At 37.4% G+C, this 21,415-nt stretch overlaps 1 protein-coding gene across 3 annotated transcripts in view; it reads right to left on the bottom strand.

Moving 5' to 3' along the window:
- Positions 1-21,415, bottom strand: part of sec23a (Sec23 homolog A, coat complex II component) — a 175,667-nt gene that overhangs the window by 102,374 nt on the left and 51,878 nt on the right. Inside the window, exon 17 of one of the 3 annotated variants that reach the window (XM_073927149.1) lies at positions 18,160-20,606. The exons of 1 other annotated variant lie outside the window; for it this stretch is intronic. In XM_073927149.1, the coding sequence (XP_073783250.1) occupies positions 20,534-20,606 (73 nt within the window). In that variant the 3' untranslated portion in view covers positions 18,160-20,533. 3 annotated transcript variants of the gene reach the window in all.

Here is a 21,415-nt window from a genome sequence, read left to right as displayed (position 1 = left end):
GACAATCGCGAAAAACAGGCGCACTTCCGCATTTTAGAATAAGGTCAATAGTAAGCTTGGATCACTCTGATTGGATTATTAATTACAGATGAGAAGCAATCAATGCTCAATCATATCACGTGCTTTTCACTCAATTAGTTTGTGAAACTTCACTTAGTAGGTACACCTCTTCCTTTGCATGTTAGGACAAATATCTAATCAGCCAATCACATGGTAGCAAAATGCATGTACACTCCATGATCCTTTGAGCAAGAAAGTTATTTGCCGTCAAACATTTTGAAGAGTTCATTTCTATGTCCTAATCCCTTTGAAGAGTTTACCCTCTGGAGTGACAGCTTCTAAGAGATTAGGGCATAGGGATGAGCCCTTCCGAATGGAACTTCACTTTGCAAAAGATCATGGAGTCTCCATCAATTGTACCCTTCGAAGCTGCCAGTTTTTTTGGTTTGAAACGATACTTCAGTATGACAACCATGATTTCTTTCACTCTAAAGTGGGCTTTAAAATGCCGTATAGACTATAAAGATTAGAATGCACCGATAGAGACATGATCAACAGTCAGTTTGCTGAAGTTCAAACTGAGCATCTGAATGGGAAAGAAAGTGATTTCATTGATTGATGCTTTTTAGTGCCAGATGTTGATCTGCTTTGAATGGTCTGAAATGGAATATCAATATCCAGTGAGCGGCAGCTCTGTGAGCTAACATGCCTTGTTGATGCCGGAGGTCAGAAGAGAATGACCAGAGCGCTTCAGCTGATAGAAAGGCAACAGTAACTCAAATAATGTTACAAACGAGTCTGCAGAACACAGCAAACCTCGAGGCAGATTATCAGCAGCACCAGCTAAAGAAGAGACACTGTTACACACTCCTGTTAGCTTAAAAAAGAAACAGAGACAAGTCATCTTTAATTCTATAGCACTTTTTACAATATAGATTGTGTCTAAAACATACAACAAAATGTACCCTAAGTAACATATTTCACATTCACATAAATGTAGACAGCACCCTCTAGTGGATTTGCCATCTGAAATGTGCAATGAAATGTACCCAGAGCAATGCATTTCACGTTTCGCAAAAATGTAGACTGAGGCACATATTTCCTAAGAGCCTGGGCTGGTGTGATGCTATTGGGCCTTTTCCACATTTCCTGGTTTCTCAGTAGCAGAAGACGTCATAGTTGGGCAAACAGTGAAAGTACAATGAATATTTTTAACAATTCTACTTGCTGAAATAATTAAAGAAATACCTTTTTAGGAAAACTTTCCGAAAAAGGAAAAACAATTGTGTGAGACTATGGGACTGATAACTGCACCAGAAGAGAGAACAACATCAAACGTACTGTCCTGCCCCACACACTCTGCATTACCAGAGAAATAAGTTTCACATAAGCGGTAATTAGTTTTTGTAATTTGATGCAAGGATGAAATAATACATACATAAATACATATACATGTTCATACCTTTTCTTTATTTAAATTTTTTAATATAATTTAATGTAATATTTTTTATATATTTAAGATGCCGATGACTGTCAAATGCATCATAATGGCATTGTAAAAATATGGTTCATATGGTTTAATTAATGGCATGAAGAATTAAAGCAGTTCTGAAAATTAAAACAGGGTCCTACCTGGTCCTAACAAGATGTACCTAATAAAGAGGCCAATGAGTGTATGTTTGACTGAAATGTACATTTACTCATTTACATTTACTTATACCCAGTACTTCTACTGGGATATATATAATTGCCTCTCTGGATATCACACTGACTGTACCCAAAAAAAAAAAAAAAATACTAATACTACTAATACTTTCCTTCTTAGACTTTACAGACCTGAAACTTGCCTACAGCACTTATTCATTGTTGCTCTTATAGTTGTGTAAATTGCTTCCTTGTCCTCATTTGTAAGTCGCTTTGGATAAAAGCGTCTGCTAAATGACTAAATGTAAATGTAAGACAAAACAGAATTATTACTTATTGGGCCTAAATCCTGTACGCAGCAGATCTCACAACTCAACCTGCAATTAGAGTGATACAAAGTTAGCATTAGCTCTACTATAAAAGATCTGGGTGTCATATTAGACAGCAATTTAACTTTAGAAAATCATTTATCCCATGTCACAAAAACTGCCCTCTTTCATCTGAGAAATATCACTAAGTTATGAAGTATGCTATCCATCTCAGATGCAGAAAAGCTAGTCCATGCTTTTATGACTTCTAGGCTGGATTACTGTAATGCTCTGTTTGCTGGCTGCCCAGCATCCCCTATTAACAAACTTCAGCTAGTACAAAATGCAGCAGCTAGAGTTTTTAACAGGTCTAGAAAATAGGATCATATCACCCCAATTGTATCCTCCTTACACTGGCTGCCTGTTAAGTTTCGTATTGATTTTAAAATATTACTTCTTACCTATAAAGCTTTAAATAATCTAGCTCCTGTTTATCTAACCAATCTTCTGTCTCGCTACAATCCAACTCCCTCTTTAAGATCTCAAAACTCAGGGCTTCTGGTAGTACCTAGAATAGCAAAGTCGAGTAAAGGAGGTCGAGCCTTCTCTTTTATTACTCCTAAACTCTGAAATAGCCATCCGAGGCTCAGACACACTCTCGCAGTTCAAAACTAGATATAAAACCCACCTTTTTAGTAAAGCACACACTCAGTGCATCACTTAGCGGTATGATACATAAATGTGCTCCACACATCTCGTTTATATACACTATGAAAAGAAGCTACGCTAATATTCTCTTTATTCTGCATTTCCACCTGGGGAAACCCATCCTGAGGCCCCCAGAGATTATGCAGTACCACTCACGTGATCCAAGACCTGTGAAGAGATGATCCCAAGTTTTCCACAATCCTGGACCAAGCCGTAGCAGCTGCTGTAGTGGTCTTGGAGAAGTAGAGAGCATGAGACTGATTCCTGTAAGACAGATGAGTCTTTGCTGAGGTCCAGCGTTCTCCAGCCTCCAGCACCTAGACTGCAGCTCTGCACAAGACGTTTGGCTATTGGAGAAATGGTCGTGCCCATCTGAGTCTGGTTTCTCTCTAGGTTTTTTTTTTTTCTTTCACTTTCGCCAATTGGTGAAGTTTTTTCCTCGCTGCTGTCGCCATTGTCTTGCATGGTTCGAGACTTGTAGAGCTGCACATCGATGGATTACTCTTCAGGGTTTGAACTCTCAGAATTGAATATTAAACCACTCTGAACTGAACTGAACTAATCTAAACTGTACTAAACTTAATCTCTTAAAACTGGACTGACACTGTTTAAATTCACTATAATCTTTTATGTGAAGCTGCTTTGACACAATCTACATTGAAAAAGCGTTATACAAATAAATATTAATTGAATTGAATTGAATTGAATTAAATATATAGGCTGCCTTCAAGAAGCAGTAGCATTTTTCCAAGAAGTGTGGGTTAGAGACCTGCACAGGATCTCGCTCTGGCAAAAATAATTATTATTTTCTTTGCTCCCAGCCAAACAATTCAAGTTTTGTCCCGCTCAAAAATTCCACAGGTAAACATATAAATAGTTTAATTTTCAATGCTTCTTCCCACTTCTCTGTTATCTCACTTGTTTTTTTTTTATTTGTTTTTTTATAGAAGCAAAAAGTAGAAAAAAAATCAAATAGGTTTTGTTTTATTGGAGTTTAATTCAATTAAATGATGATGAACATAAACAAGGAGCTTTTCAGGATGTAGAAATACAGTTTAAACAGCTAGAAATAGGCTAATAATTTTGCAGTGAAACAAAATAAGAATAAACAATGATTTCTTAAGTGGTCAAACACAAAAACATTTATCCTGATATTGCTTCAGACCGTGCACTAGCCTTTTTTTATTCATCAATACCCAAACACATTCAATTTATATATATATATAAAATTATATTGTCTCACAACCTGCACATAACCCAGCAGGCATAAGATGTTAATATTAGGTTAGTTTTAGGTTGTGACATCGGATGACCAAAATTCAGTATCTAGCCAGCGTCTAAAGACAAGGTTATTTTGTCATTGAACAACGATGTCAAAATATGTTGATAATTGGTTGATTTTAGGCTGTCTTGACCAAAATCCATCCTCGAGCCAACATCTTAAACCAACGTCATAATGACGTCAAATACTGACATTTATTCATCAGGTATGGCAACCAAAATCCAACTTCTGATAGACGTCATAGTGTAACATTCACACAACGTCAAGCTGTAACATCATTATACTGTACGTTGATATTTGGTTGTTTATAGGTTGTGTTCGAAAGTGACCAAAATTTAACATCAATGTTGATCTGATGTTGGGTTCTGACATCATTTCCACCCAAATTGCAACAGCCCACAATGTTGAGGTACAACAATCTGACGTGATGTTGATGACCTGTGCCTGCTGCCAAATTATCACCCACACCCGCGATCATCCGTCATCAAATTTTGGAAGTGCAGGTCTCCAGTGTAAATGAATTACCATGTTTGTATACATTCAGGATGCACACACAGTGAGGTTGCAGAAAAAAAAAAAAAAAAAAAAAAAAAAACGGAAGCGCTATCATTTACAGAGAGGGAATGACATCCGATGCAGTACAGAGTTTGTTGTTGTATTAGAAAGAAGTTATATTGATTACATATTATATATATTATTTACATAATGCTTTCAGCATATTATAACAGCTCATCACCCAGTGACAAGCACAGTGATTTGGCAAAATTAACGTTAAAGTGAGCGGCATTAATCTGACAGGTCCATTTACGATAGCACCCTCCCAATGGATATTGGATAAGACGAAATGACCGAGCATTCAGCCCCAAATATACAATCTCATTGAAGCTCCAAGTGTTTTAACAAGAGAGAAGTTTAAGGCCTACAAGTCTTTGGATGCCAGCAATTTTGTTCTGTGTGGTCATGTGCAAGAAATAATGCTCCATGATGACCAGATTCAAAGCTCTGTAGTGCTAAAAACCGAGGCTCTGCCGAGCCAAAGACAAGGAAAGAAGACAGAACTGTACAAAGCCTGAGTGATCATCAACAAGCAAACAATTGCAGTCTGTCAGCAAACTGCACCTGTACGGCAGAATATGAAAACTTACATTTTTACATTTCATTCTTAGCATTCAGTTTAATTCACCATATGTAACTGTTTTTACTGAAATCATTGCTGCAATCAAAAACGAGTGATTTGTATGATTCAGCATAGCGTGAAATTTACCTTATATGAAATGGGAACTGCAGAGTCCAGCATTTATAATTAGGTTGTCACTTCATTCAGCTCCCTTATTTTAGCCAAAGACGTCTGCAGTTGGCATTAAAAGCAGTGTGGTGTACAGTAAAAGATAAGTTTTCTATTTTTGGACTTTTGAATTTGGCAACACAGCATATTTGCTATTGCAACCGGTCTCTTTTTGCAACCGGGAACCCGTGTGACATCATGTGTGATGTAGGTTGGTAATTCCTCTATGGGGTGCTAATAAGAAGGTGTCTGGTGCACAAGGAGAGCAAAATAAATGGATCTCATGAAATGAAACTCAACCAGTCACACAAGCGAGCCATCAATCAGAGAAGACCTAGGATGAGTGTTTATTGAGACTGAAGGCCTGTATATTGAAGAAACCATGCTCATTCACTGGAACACTTGTGGACATCGGGGACATGGCCTGAATGAGCTGAAAGCACCAGCGTGGAGAGCGTCTTCAGAGATTGTGTGCTGAGATTTGAGAATTACTGACGTGCAGCAGACTAAGGGAAATGTGCTGGACTCAAGTGAATAGACATTTAGTTACTTGGCAACACAGGACAAAGAAACAACCTGCAAATATGAAATTATATACATGCCAGCTATTAAAGGGCACTTATAATGATAAAGAAATGGCACCTCTACATAATGGTGCAATTTTATTCGACCTTTCTTTGTTCTAATTGATAAACAGCTTTGGAAACAATACTGTATGAACTAGAGTTGAACCTGAAGATTTTTAGCATCGAATTCCTCATAGCTAAGAGGATAACTTAATTTTGACAGTTTAAAAGTGGTTGGCATCGTCGCCTTACAGCATGAAAGTCACAAGTTCGAGTCTCAGCTGGGCCAGTTGGCATTTCTTTGTGGAGTTTGCATGTTCTCCCCATGTTCGTGTGGCATTTCCTCTAGGTGCTCCGGTATCCCTCACAGTCCGAACACATGCGCTACAGGTGAATTGGATAATCTAAATTGGCCGAAGTGTGTGAGTGCATGTGTAAATGTGAGAGTGTATGGGTGTTTCCCAGTACTGGGTTGCGGGAAGAAGGGCATCCGCTGTGTTGATCCGCTGTAGTTGGCGATACATTCCACTGTGGTGACCTCTGAAATAGAGACTAAGCCAGGGATGGGCAAACTCGGTCCTGGAGGGCCAGTGTCCTGCACAGTTTAGTTCCAACTCTAATCAAACACACCTGCTTGTAGATTTCTAGTGATCTTGAAGACACTGATCAGCTTGTTCAGGTGTGTTTGATTAGTGTTGGAGCTAAACTGTGCCGACCCTCCAGGACTGAGTTTGCCCATCCCTGGACTAAGCCAAAGGAAAATGAATGAATGAATTACGATACAATTGATTTTGTTAACCTCCATTGAAACAATTCATTTGCTTAAGGTCTATAAACCCTTCCCTTTCACAAGCTAGCTCTGCTTTGATTGGTCAGCTGGCTGATTTTCTTTCTGTATCTATTATATGTCTCTATTGAAATGCCCATTTCAGAGTCTTGATGTAGACCAGAGGTGCTCAACCCTGTTCCTGGAGATCTACCTTCCTGCAGAGTTCAGCTGCAACCTTAATCAAACACACCTGTCTTTAATTACCAACCTCCTTCAGATCCTATTTAGTTGTTTTAGTTGTGTTGGTTCAGGGTTGGAGCTAAACTCTGCGGGAAAGTAGATCTCCAGGAACAGGGTTGAGCACTAATGTAGACCATTAGCAGGCAAAAGATTTGAAAGTAAAACAACTTATTCAAGGGAGCCAACTTTTTTTTTTTGTTGAGAAACAAGATCTTTGTTTACTATGCACCTTTTAGATCAAACTTTACATTTGTTTACATTTAAGCACAGTGACAATGTTAAAAATGGCAAATAAGCAGTTTGATCTGCTCTAAAAACACATGACCTGCTCTTTAGTTGACAATGTTAAAATTAAGGTTGGTTCCAGACTTATTATTTTTGTTTTAGATTATCCAATTGTGGACACAGAAAAAAAAGTAATCTTGCTAGTCTTCATGTCAGGACATTGTGAAGCTTCTCAGATGCATTGCTGGCTTGTTGTTCATTATAACCCGCAGTTAGAGATAACACTGTTATCACTGTGATTAAGCAGCTTGTCTGTGTTTATGTTTTAGTAGAGGACATCTAACAAGAGATGATTGCCAAATCAAAGAACAACAGTTTTTACAACAATGTTTTTTTCTAGGAAGAACCCCTAAAACCAACTTAATAATGTCAACTCAATGATGAAGAATGGACATGCATCATTCCCTGTATATTGTTAAAGGTTAATAAAAGATTAACTGTTTAAAATATTAATAGTTGGTGGTTCGCTATGGCAACCCCTGATAAATAAGGTACTAAGCCGAAGGAAAATGAATGAATGAATTTTTGTACTATTATAGTCTTGTCATACAGTATCTGTGATGGTCATGTAATAATGTAAAGTCATGGTCATGTAAGAGTAATGCTGACAGTTTTCATACATAATTGCTTAATTCATTGTGCTTAATTTTCAGATTTTATATTTTATCAAAGTTCTCTGATGATAAACGATTAGTATTTAAACGTGAATTTACTTTGACAAATTTCGAAGGGACTGGCTGTCAGTGCTGGATTAAAATGATCTCAGATAATTATATGGTTAAAAATAACCTGGGTTGAAGGGTTGCCTTGGTAACATTACAGTTTTTCTAAACGCTTAAGGATTTTTTTAATCATATTAAACACCCATAATTAAACTTAAACAAAAGACTGCAGAGCTTAAATTGAACCTTTTTCATTGAAAGAACAAATTGCAGAGGATTAAATGGCAGGCAGTTAAATTAGTATTATATGGTGGTAATGCTTCAGGTGTGCATTATTTATAAAAGGCATAGTTCACCCAAAGAAATCTTCAAAATGTCTTCCTTTGAGTTCAGCAGAGTAAAGAAAAGCACAAAAGTTTTCTTTTTGGCTTAGTCCCTTTATTAATCAGGGCGCCAACTTATCCAGCATATGTTTTATGCAGCGGATATTCCAGCTGCAACGCAGTACTTGGAAACATCCATACACACCTAATCACATACATACACTACGAACAATTTAGCCTACCCAATTCACCTGTACCGCATGTCTTTGGACTTGTGGGAGAAACCAGATACCCACGCCAACAAAGGGAGAACATGCAAACTCCACACAGAATTGTCAATTGGCCTAGCTGAGGCTCGAACCAGCGACCTTCTTGCTGTGAGGGAATTGTACTACCCACTGAGTCGCAGTGATGCCCAGGAGAGTAAATGAGGGTAGAATTTTCAGTTTTGACTGAACTATGTCCTCAATAGTTCAAAAGCTTTTAGTCCAGGGATGTCAAACTCAATTCCTGGAGGGCCGCAGCTCTGCACAGTTTAGTTCCAACCGTAATTAAGCACACCTGATCAAACTAATTTAGTCCTTCAGGCTTGTTAAAAACCTATAGGTAAGTGTGTTGGAGCAGGGTTGGAACTAAACTGTGCAGGGCTTCAGCCCTCTAGGAATTGAGTTTGACACCCCTGCCTTAACCCTCCTTTCCACTGCACACGACAAACAACAAGCGACAGACCGGAAGTCATTAGCTGCGTCCCAAATGGCACACTATACACTATACACTATGCACTCATGCACTATGTACTTATGCACTTACACACTCAACAGGGTAGTATATGTATGTAGTGTTGTCCCAAATGGCACACTAATGTTTTTTTTACTAAGCGGAAATTCAAACCGTTTCCCTGATGCCAAATCATTGAAGTAAACGGCCAGATTATCAAATAATACCTGCCGTGAGTGTTGCCGCAATCACTATCGGGAGGCACTATAATCACTCTCGTAAAAGAATTTTGCTTTCACCATCCAAATTAAATAAAGTTATTCAACATGTGCGTCCGATAGCTCCGCCCCTTCCGCTACGTAAGCAAACCTGCGGTCGTTGAGTGCGTGAAGTGTCCATCATTACACACTTCATTTTAGCAGCTGAATGAGTGCATCATCCGGGTAATTAAAGTGCACTTATTATTTTTAGAGTTTTCAGTGTGAACGCACTACTTACACTATTTATACTACAAAATGGCGTAGAATAGTGCATAAGTATGCGATTTGGGACGCAGCTATTCTTTTCCACTGGAGAGCAGTCTTGGAGCTGCGTGGAGTTCCGATCATCTCCGTATACGGAAAATTCGGATTTGATTTGAGCTGCGGATCCGTTGAAAGTTTTGAACTCCTGCTACTAGACCGCATGCGACCGGCCGACCGGATGTGATGCATTCCAGTGTTGTAAAAGCAGGTCCGTTGCCACGAGATGAGAAATAGGAGTTTTTTTTTAATGCTTCAGGATCAGCGTGGTTATGACCTTGCCAGTGTGAAATGTGCCTGTTAGTGTTGCTTGCTTACTAACATACACATTTAAGGACATAAACAAACTACTTAAGCCAAACAGCTTGTTAAACCCAAATGACCATTTATCTTATAGGTTCAGCCATAAAGAGACCTTTCAGTTGGTTATACTGTGAGTCTGTACAATTTGCATTGGTGAATCATACCGGCATCATCTACTATGAATAAGGTCAATTATTATTACCATCACCACCAAAGCAACTCAATAACAAACCCTCAGAACATCTTGGCATAGCAACACCTGTCGCATGATGGCAGCAAGTGTTATATGTATCGAATATTATTTGACAGCTAACCCAAGTAGAAATCTGATACATGGCGAATTACACAACAATACATATGACATTCATACTCATGACAAGGATATGGAGGATATTTTCTTGGCACACTTTGGGTCCGTTAGTACCAATTGAGCATGGTGTCAAAGCCTCAGCCTACCTGATTATTGTTACTGACCATGTCCATCCCTTTATGACCACAGTGTACTCATCTTCTGATGGCTACTTCCAGCAGAATAACGCACCATTTCAAAAAGTGCAAATCATCTCAGACTGGTTTCTTGAACATGACAATGAGTTCACTGTACTCAAATGGCTTCCACAGTCACCAAATCTCAATCCAATAGAGCACCTTTGGGATGTGGTGGAACGTAAGATTGGCATCATGGATGTGCAGCCGTGCAAATCTGCAGCAACTGCGTGATGCTATAATGTCAATATGGACCAAATTCTGTGAGGAATATTTCCAGTACCTTGTTGAATCTATGCCACTAAGGATTGAGGCAGTTCTGAAGGCAAAAAGGGGTCCAACCCGCCCCGGTAAAGTAAGGTTTACCTAATAAAGTGGCCAGTAAGTGTATATGTGTCTATTACATAAGACTTGACATTAACACCCACCAAATGCTGCATTATTTCAGCTGTGGCAGGTTAGACAGTCCTTCCTACAAACCAATATAATTTTTAAATAACTTCGAAACCACGACTCCCATGAGCAATCACTGCAACTTCACTCTTTGTGGTGAATTTTGTTCAATCTGTGAGAATTTGCTTTTATTCGTGTGTTTGCAATAACTTCTATGCAGTTTTATCCGTTTGGCGAAATTGGTGTGAACTGCAGCAAAGAAATGAATCTGATGAAAGTTGTAATGAGTGTCCTTCACCCTCATACACTGAAGCAAATGCACTTTTTATTAGGGTCCATGAAATTAAAATGTTTTATTTAGATGTTAGTTTCAGTTTGCTATAATCTAGTGTGCTCTAGATGGCCTAAGGCTCCATAGACCTTTAATGGGTTTTGTTTATTGTAATGGATTAGCCTAAAACTTTTTTTATTATGTATTCATTTGCTGCTCTTTGCATTTTGCTGCTGGTATTACCGTTAGTTTAGTCAGTTCTCAAGGTGTTGCTGTTTGTACTTGACCAAGGTGAGTTCAATACCGATGGTACGAGTGGAGCCACACCAATCTTGCAAAGTCTGCTTCGTGAAGCTTCACTCAGGCCCGCCTGTGCTGTAGTTCCTTGCAGGTTTGCGTACGTAAACGCAGCATCGCGAGGAATATTACGTGTTTGTTGCTCGAAATGTGCCGTCCGAGCAACATTGCGGGAATCCGAGTACTCCGGCACGGACTGGCACCCGGTTAGTTCGTGCACTCCCTGGGGCGAGGCACTCGTGAACCCTAAGCAGGGAGCAAGACGAGCTCTGAGGACCCTCAGGGAAACACGGGAGGCCGGTATAGTGGGACCTGCTGCGAGGGTTATGGTGGATGGGAGCAGTGTGGCCCACTTTAGCTTCTATTTTAAACTATAGTTTTAAACTTTAGTTTACTATAGTCTAAAATTGACAACAGGGCCTTTGTGTGAACTGTTTGATGTTTTGTTTTGTTTTTCAGATGACCAGTGTTGTTGAGCAAAGAAGCCTTCACAACAACACAAGACAACCGTGATTTATAGTCATATGCGCGCATTATAATGGTTTCTCCGGTTTCGGTCTTTCTGTTTGTTGTTCTGAGATGAGATAGAGAACTTTATTGTGTTTGATTTGCTTTCTAAACATCTGAATTGTGTTTTAATTTTTTCTAGAGCTTACTGTAGTAGCCTACAATGTCATAGGAATACCATTTAATACTTTAGGTTGATAGTTAACGTGGTCCAAGTACAGATATACCCTTAACTTCCCTCCAGAGTATTAAAAAAAATGTCATTAAAGTACACCCAGATTCAAAAGCAGACCTTTGTAGAATTAACATTAATTAATCTGTTGAAAGGTTGAAATTTCAACAGTATTTGAATCAGGTTTGCAGAATTAAATAATGTTTTTTCAATGATAGAAACAGATTCAAGAACACACAGATGTTACTGAGAACTGATGATAAACTGAAAACAGCAGAATCACCCAAGAAACAACAATTTTAGTACATCTTGATCTATTTTTCATAACTAAAATAATATTTGATTTTCTGTTTGAAGAATAGCTAATGAAAAAGCCCTTTACCCGCATATAATCAAAACTATAATAATGTAGAGGTTACTTTTTACTGAAACTAAAAACATTGCTGTTATATTCACTCAGTCCATCTTCATGTTTTACTGAATTTTAATGAAAAGAATCTTGCAACATTTTGCACCATTTAATAAATTCATGCTGGTTTTGACTAAGTAACATACCGGCATCTGTGATGCTATCATGTCAACATGGACCAAAATTTCTTAGGAATGTTTCCAGTACCTGAAGGCAAAAGGAGGACCAACCTGGTACTTGTAAGATGTACCTAATAAAGTGGCCAGTGAGTGTGTATACACACTTTTTAAATAATTTGTTTTATCTATATATATTGTTTGGAAAAAGTGTTTAAAATAACAATTTTTTTGTGATATTTTTCTTAGTTTGATTAACAGAAATTAGATTTTTTTTTTAATTAACATATTATTGGTCAATTGTTTGTTAATTTGATGTTTTGAATTTGTAGTTATTCTGACACTTACAGATGAAGACAAAACTATTAGCCCTTCTGCATGTGAAATGTTGATCCTTTTTTAAATATATATGTATATATATTTTAATCTCTTGCAAATATTTGCAAAAAGCAAGAAGGTCACTGGTTTGAGCCTCAGCTGGGTCAGTTGGCATGTCTGTGTGGAGTTGTGTGAGCATGTTCTCCCCGTGTTGGCGTGGGTTTCCCTTATACAGTCCAAAAACAGGTATAGGTGAATTGGGGAAACTAAACTGTCATTAGTGTATATATGTGAATGAGTGTGTATGTGTGTTCCCAGGATAAGTTGGCGGTTCATTCCACTGTGTTGACCCCAGATTAATAAAGGCACTAAGCCGAAAAGAAATTGAATGAAGTTATAGATTTTACAGACCTTTTTTCCCCACAATGCAGTGATAGAAACTCTTAAAAACAGCAACTTTTGTACATTTTTCAAAACTAACCCGACAGAAAGCACTTTATCCTTGGCAGTGTGTGGTGAGAGTGGTTCACAATGTCCTTTTGGATTCATTTGTAAAGCACATGCTTTCTGTGCTGCTCTCTTTTGTGACATAATGGAGTCACAGATAAATCGTTCACCTAATGCTTAAAAGACAAACAGTTGTCCTGTTTACAAGGACCAAATAGCTGCTTATTCTAAACCCTGCTGAAACACTTTATATCCCCAAAGGACAAACCTCTAAAAATAAAACCTGGGTTCATTTATTTAGGCAGCCGTGTTATTGGTCTGCTTGTAATCGATGTGACCTGATCATTCACGTTCTTCAATGATCCGAGTTTGATCATGTGATAAAAACACACTCCAATCTAGAGACACGTTTTGAGGATGTCAATCAGCAAGGCTGTTCCTTCATTTGCCATATTGAGTGTATTTCCACCCATCTGTGAGAGGCCAGAACTGTGTGGGTTAATTAGCCAGATCTATCATGGCTAATGAAATGGAAAAGTGAGACACACTGACCCGAAATCTGTTGCACTGATTTTTCTTTCAATGAGTCATGGAGATTTGATCAAATCTATGCATAATTAAAGAGCAGATTTTACACTCAAATGCTGCAGATCTTGCGCTGTAATTACTGGAGCATTTCTGGCAGGAGATAAAATCATTATCAAGCTCTCTGGAGGATGTTATGAGAGATTGGGTTTAAGCAGATCTCCAGATGTGGTTTTGATATAAACATATGTCTTAATTTGTCAAAACAAACTCGAGATTTTATATTTTCTAGGTAGTGATTTGAGTAAATGTTTGTTTTCTAAGATTAAGTCAATCAAACTGACAGGATTATTAAGCATCTTTTACTCCCATTGTCTCTAAATTGGGTGGCACAAAGCCTCAGTGGTTAGCACTGTTGCCTCACAGCAAGAAGGTCGCTGGTTTGAGTCCTGGCTGGGCCAGTCGGCATTTCTGTATGGACTTTTGCATGTTCTCCCCTTGTTCACATGGTTTTCCACAGAGTGCTCCGGTTTCCTGGAGACATGCACTATAGGTGAATAGAATAAACTAAATTGACCATAGATTGTGCGTGTGTGGGTGTTTCCCAGTACTGGGTTGCAGTTGAAAGAGCATCCGCTTTGTAAAACATATGCTGGAATATTTGGCAGTTCATTCCACTGTGGTGACCCCTGATAAATAAGATTTCCAGCAATCTTCCTTCTGTGTTCCCACAGTGCATCATTCCGACAAATTACCGGTAATGTTATAACTTCTCTTTCTGGAAAATTGCCGGAATAAATTTACCAGTATTTTCAAAAAGGGCCTGTTCACACATACAGAACTCTCCGGAAAATTGCCTGTGATTCATGTTAGTAAATACATGAACTAATGAAACCTTATTGTAAAATCTGACTGTAGTGGTTGACTTAGTCCAGACCAAAACAATAATGCATTTAGTTTGACGCTGTATTTTACTGTAGATTACGGTAGTCTGTAATGGACAACGTCATTTCTGATGAGAAATAAACATATTCTGGAGCATTCTGTACTTCTCGGGACATTATGTCTTCGTATTTTGTTCCTTGAGATGTCTTTGTCCCACATTACTTTTGTATTTCAGCTGAAAACCAACAGTTCATTTGGAAGTGAAACAATTTCCATCTCAGCCTCCTGAGTATTTTAATTACCATATTTCTTGTCCTTTGGATATGATTATTCATCCTCCTCATTCTAGTTTAAGCTGGTTGCGTCTGTTTACCAGAGCTTGCCATGCCTAGGTAATTTCAGGAGCTTAAGATTCATCGTATAGACGTTGTATAGAGGTAAGGAAGATGGCTCATTAACAAATAAAAACGTTCGATCGAATGCAATGTTTAGCAGATGTTACGATCTTTCAAAGATGTCTCCACGACGTACCTGTGCTATCTGGGCGTCTTACGCAATTTTAGAAAGAGTCGAGAGAGGTAAATAAAAGTGCAAGACAATGTGAAGGAATTTACAGGTAAAGTTACTTCACAAGCTTTCATAATGCACAATAGGATCCGACTGTAGATGACAGATTATACACTACATTATTCCCAGGGGGTGTAAGTAATATCCTTTCATACCGGCCTAATGAAGTGTTGAATTTAATAAGCATGAACACTCTGGCATGCCTATTTGACAGCACAATCCATAAAACTATTGATAGAGTGACAAATGAGAAACCTTACCTGCAATAACATGGTGCTCTCTCAAATAATGAACACTTGAAGGCAGACACTAGTCACTGCTTTCCATTAAAATTCTGGGCTGACTGCAGAAACTTCTTAAAGGGACAGTTCACCTAAACCAGGGATGGGCAAACTTGATCCTCGAGGGCCGGTGTCCCTGCAGACTTTTGCTCCATCACTAATCAAACACACCTGAACACCAACACACCTGACTAATCAGAGTCTTCAAGATCACTAGAAAGCTACAGGCAGGTGTGTTTTGATTAGGGTTGGAGCAAAACTATGCAGGGACACCGGCCCTCGAGGATCAAGTTTGCCCATCCCTGACCTAAACTGAAAATAATGTCATCAAGTTCTGTCCGACTTTCATTTTTCTGTTGAACACAAAAGAAGATATTTAGAAAAATGTTGAAGATCTGACTTGCAGTATTTGTTTTTCCTACAATGGAAGTCAATGGTTACACGTTTGTAACATTCTTCAAAATATCTTCTTTTGTGTTCAACAGGAAAAAGGACACTGCTTGCGCTTTGAAACACTCTAAAAAGGGTTATTTATTTAACCCAATGGTTGAGTCAAACATATTTGGTGCTTTGTTGGGTTATTTTTAACCTTTATTCGGATATTTTATTAATAACTCAACCAGTTAAGTTGAAATTTTGTATTTTAACAGATAACTGATTTAACTGACACAAAACAGCTGTATTAATATTATGCGTAATGTTGTTTTTGCGTTATAAAGTTTATTTAAGCTATAACACTATAATTTTGTTGTTATTTTTTAACAAATTACCTCTGTGTCGTGGTTTTTATATTTCTGTTTCACCATCCAGGACCATCTTTTAGAAGCGTTTGGTCGTGGTTAAATGTATTGTACATTGTGGACACTAGGGATGCCACAGTTCTCAATATAACATTGAATCGTACGGTACGACATCCACGGTTCAATACGCACTTGTTAATTGCGGTTTTCTTGCTTTTGCTTTTAAATAATATATGTGCGTTTTATATCTCCCCGAATTAACTGTGTGTGCGCCTTTAAGTTGATGAGATGAGAAGAGGAAACTCCACCCCGCGAGTAAATATCCAATCACTATGCTCTAAAGTTAAGGGGCGCTTGACCATCATTCCACAATTTAACATGGCGAGCGGTGGTGAAGTGAGGCTGAGGCAACAGTACAAGGAAGCGCCGGCGAAGTGAGGCAACAGTACGAGAAAGCGCCGGTGTCTTTCAAAACTGCGGTGTGAGGACATTTCGTTTTTGCCGGTAAGCATCATGCCAATAAAAAAACGGTGAACAAAAAATAACTGTGTGCAAGCATTATTTTACACGTATAAACATGACTGCACATCTGCAGCGCCATCACCCAACAATATCACTGTCTGAAGGCAGAATAGCAGCAAAGGTAATACAGTCCTCCAAACAGCAGCAATCTCTCGCTGAATCCTTCCAGGAAACATACCCAACTGGTTTCGAGAGACACATAAAATAACAAAGGCAGTGCGGGTGTTTATTGCTAAAGATTTACAGTCGTTTTCAGTGATTGGAGATGTGGACTTTTGTCATCTTATAAAGGCACTTGATCCGCATTACAGACTAAAGTCTCGCATTTTTTCAGCACCAAGATAATTAAGATTGTTTATTTATGTTTACTGAAGTAAAAATGTTTATTTGAAATGGCCAGTTTATCTTTATTAACTTCACATTTATGTTTATTTTCAAAGTGTAGAATTTTATGTGTTCCCCAGTTTGTACATGGGCTACCAGCAGCTGTGAGATTTCACTGTTAATTTTTTTATGCAATACACTAGGTACTAGAGTACTTTCTTGGCTTTTAAGTAAAACAAAATACGTATTGCAATAAATCGATTTTATTTTTTCTCTCCTTAACCTCTTACTGTTCCTATTGCCTATAGTATAAAAAAATAAATAATTGTCAAGCCATGAGAACCGAACCAAAAACAGTGTTAAAAAACCGAGGTATGTATTGAACCATGGTCTAACTGTATTGCTGCATCCCTAGTGGACAAGCCTGCTGCAGCTGCTGGACAGTCTCTACAGCACACAGAGCCCCATAATCTGCTCCATCAACACAGCACTTTCTGCTTGCTCAGATTATAACTGTCTGCACTTTGTTCTGTTTCTTCATTGTTTGTGATTCTAAATTTATTTTAACAAAAGTGTCTGGAACTAAAATGAAAGCATTTTTAATATTTTTGTAAACTGTATGTTATTTATTTACCCAGCCACAATAATAAATTAAATAGTAGTACTAGTAATGGTAGCAATAGTAATACCAGAATGGAAAAAAAATTACATTTAATCGAAACAACCCAATGCAATAACCCATAGTTGGGATGGTGCTATAATAACCTATAGTTGGGTTGTATGTTGGTGTATTTTTAACCCAACTATTTTAGCAGAGAACCACTTCAGAAAGAGTAGATGGTGAGTAATGTTGATTTTTAGTGAACTGTCTCTTTAAATAATTCTAGATGGAGCAGTGCTGTCTTGTTAATTGCTGCTCCCATGTGGCCATCAGTATAAACAGCCGCTGAAATGGTGAAATGGGATCTTTTTTGGGTTGTTTGTGCTGGACATGAACTGCATTATGGTACTTCCTGATGTATAAATGCAGTAAATTACTTCACAAAACAACCCAAATTCCAAGTTGCACAATATTGAGGAACAGTTCACCCCTTGGGTCAATCAAACTCAGCATAGATAAGAGATGATAGACATGCTGTGTGCATTGACATGAGGATAAAAAAAAAATGACAGTGTTTTCAACTATTCCTTTACCCGAAAAAACACAAAGCGAGGCACAGGTGGCTTTTGTGTCCTTTGAGATTTGCAGGATGCCAACTTGAAAGACGAGAGCGACAAAGAAAGAATAGTTTCAGAACTCAGCCGACCAGCTGGGATCACGAAGCCGGTTTTATTAGAAACAAAACATACAATACTGCTAGAAATGGCTTATAAATATCAGAGCGACAGACAGAAAGGCAGCGTACAAATTCCGCAAGTCTGTGTTTGGAATCGAGCGCTCAACCCTGCGCTGAAACGAACCTTCAACATTCAGCGAGACGAGAGACAGCGTCTAAAAATAAGCCATTGTTCTGCACTGCTGGCTAGAGGCGGCGTTCCAGCTCTCATGCTTAATTGGCTACAATGGCACTGCGTTCACCTTCCTCCACTATAGGCAAACAAAAGTATCTGCTGCAGGTGTGCTTAAAAAACGGTTTCCTCTCTCTGTTCAACATCAGGTCTCATCACAGAGCTTCATATGCATGAACATCAGATTCAAAGCTACAATTCAGCCCAAATAAGAACAATAATAGTTACTCTCCCTCATGCTGTTCCAAATCCACGTGCTGCAATTTTGGTTTCACTAAAACCCACAGTAACAGCTTCTAAAGAACAGTTTTTGGCTTTTGCTATATTAAAGAAGCACAAACTTGATAAATATGCAATAAATTCCAGTTTTTTTTAAAGCTGAATGATACCTTTGTAAGTTGTAATTTAGAAAACGCATGTCTAGTTCACTCAAAATAGGTGCATAAAATGAAACCAATGTGCCAGTTTCCAAATTTCAGAGGCAAACCAATCAGTTAAATGACTTTAAAAACTCAGAAATAAAGCATAAGACATATGTTTGTGTAAATAATTATTAAGAAATAGTGGTTTGTGTACAATTTGGAATAGCATGAGGGTAAGTAAATATCAACTAAATCTTTTTTGTGTGTAAACTATTTCTTTGAAGGGATAGTTCACAAAAATGAAAATTATATTGTTAATTCACTTGTTGCAAACTTTGAGTTTCTTCTGTTTAACACAAAAGAAGATATTTTGAAAAATGTTGAAGATCTGTAACCATTGACTCCCATAGTGTTTGTTTTACCTACAGAGGAGTCACTGGTTACTGGTTTTCAGCTTTCTTCAAAATATCTTCTTCAGTGTTGAACAGAAGATAGAAACTCAACTTTATAACTACTTGAGGATGAGGAAATTGTAATTAATTTTTGTTTAGTGTGGAAATATCAACAAAATACTTTGTGTGGGTGTAAATTATTTCTTTAAATGAATAGTTCACCCATAAATGAAAATTCTGTCATCATTTACTTGTTTAAACTTTTACAAGTTTCTTTCTTCTGTAAAACACTAAAGAAGATATTTAGAAAAATACTGAAAACCTGTAACCATTGACTCCCATAGTATTTGTTTTTCCTGCTGTGGAAGTCAATAGTTTCTAGTTTTCTTCAAAATATCTTCTTCAGTGTTCAACAGAAGACAGATTTATAACCACTTGTGGATGAGTAAATCGTGAGTGAATTTTCATTGAGTGTAAAAATATTAACTAAATAATGATTTTTTTCTGTAAACCATTTCTTTAAATAGATAGTTTACCCGGAAGCGAAAATTGTCATCATTTATTCGCCCTTGTTGCAAACTTTTATGAGTTTATTTTTCTCTGTTAAAACAAAAAATGAAGATATTTAGAAAAATGCTGAAAACATGTAACCACTGACTTTCATGGTATTTGTTTTGTCCCACTATGGAAGTCAATGGTTACAGATTTTCAGCTTTCTTCAAAATATCTTTAGTGTTCAACTATTTTTTTAAATATTGAATACTTCACCCAAAATGAACATTCTGCCATTGTTTACTTGTTTCAAACTTCTATGAGTTTCTTTCTTCTGTAAAACACAAAAGAATATATTTAGAAAAATGCTGAAAATCTGTAACCATTGACTCACATTGTATTTTTTTTTCTATTATAGAAGAGTCAATCATTACTGGTTTTCAACATTCTTTAAAATATCTTTAGTGTTGAACAGAAGAAAGAAACTGAGTAAATAGTAAGAGAATTTTCATTTAGTGTGAAAATATCAACTAAATAATCTCTTTTTTTGTGTAAACCATTTCTTTAAATAGATAGTTCATCCAGAAACAAAAATGTTCATCATTTACTTTTTCCTCTGTTAAAACACACAAAAAAAAAAAGATATTTAGAAAAATGCTTAAAACCTGTAACCATTCCATTGTAGGAAAAACAAATACTATGGAAGTCAATTGTTTTCTTCAAAATATATCTTCTACAGTGTTCAACAGAAGGAAGAACTTAAATTTATGAACACCTGAGTATGGGTAAATAGTGAGTAAATGTTCTTTTAGTGAGAAAATATCAACTAAATTATCATTTTTTATGTAAACTATTTCTTTAAATAGTGGATACCACACACAGAAATTAACATTCTGTCATTTACCTCACCCATTCCTTGCTGCAAACTTTTTTTTTTTGTTAAACACAAAAGAAGATATTTTGAAAAATGTTGAAAACCTGTAACCATTGACTCCCATTCTATTTGTTTTTCTATTATTGAGTTCAATGGTTACAGGTTTTCAGCTTTCTTCAAAATATCGTCTTCAGTGTTCAACAGAAGAAAGAAACTCAGATTTATAACCACTTTAAGATGAGTAAATCGTGAGTAAATGTTCTTTTAGTGTGAAAGTTATCAACTAAATATTCATTTTTTTATGTAAACTATTTCTTTAAATAGTGGATACCTCACCCAAAAATAAACATTGTCATTTACCTCACCATTTACTTGTTTAAAACTAAGTTTCTCTTCTTCTGTAAAACACAAAATAAGATATTTAGATAAAAAAACTTCCATAGTTTTTGTTTTTCCTACTACAAAGGAGTCAATGGTTACAGGTTTTCAGCTGTTCGACAGAAAGGTTTATAACCACTTGAGGATGAGTACGTTTTCATTTAGTGTGAACTAACCCTCGTCACACAGCTAAATAACACAGCTGTTTCTCTGATTAACAGTAACAAACATCTTGCCATGATGTAGTGTTATGACACACAGCCTCGCAATGATCATTACGAATCATACGCTCCTTCCCGATCGATTCAGTCTCTCTTCTGAAATCTGTGCTCCATTTATGCATGATGTAAATAGGAAAAAAAACTGAGGGCAGTACCAATGTGACCCTGCTGGCTGTGTGTTACTGATGAGAGAAAGCTTTTATGCGGCGCTAGAGACCGCCAGCTTTTTCAGATGATCCATAAACACCTGAAGACTCACGTCGTCTGTCAGAATGGGTGCGCCAGACTCCTACACAAACAGAGGAAGTGTGATT

The sequence above is a fragment of the Danio rerio genome, chromosome 17 (assembly GCF_049306965.1).
Source record: "Danio rerio strain Tuebingen ecotype United States chromosome 17, GRCz12tu, whole genome shotgun sequence".
Classification (NCBI taxonomy): Eukaryota; Metazoa; Chordata; class Actinopteri; order Cypriniformes; family Danionidae; genus Danio; species Danio rerio.
Note: the sequence above shows the minus strand (reverse complement) of the source record. Positions and strands in the feature narration are given on the sequence as shown.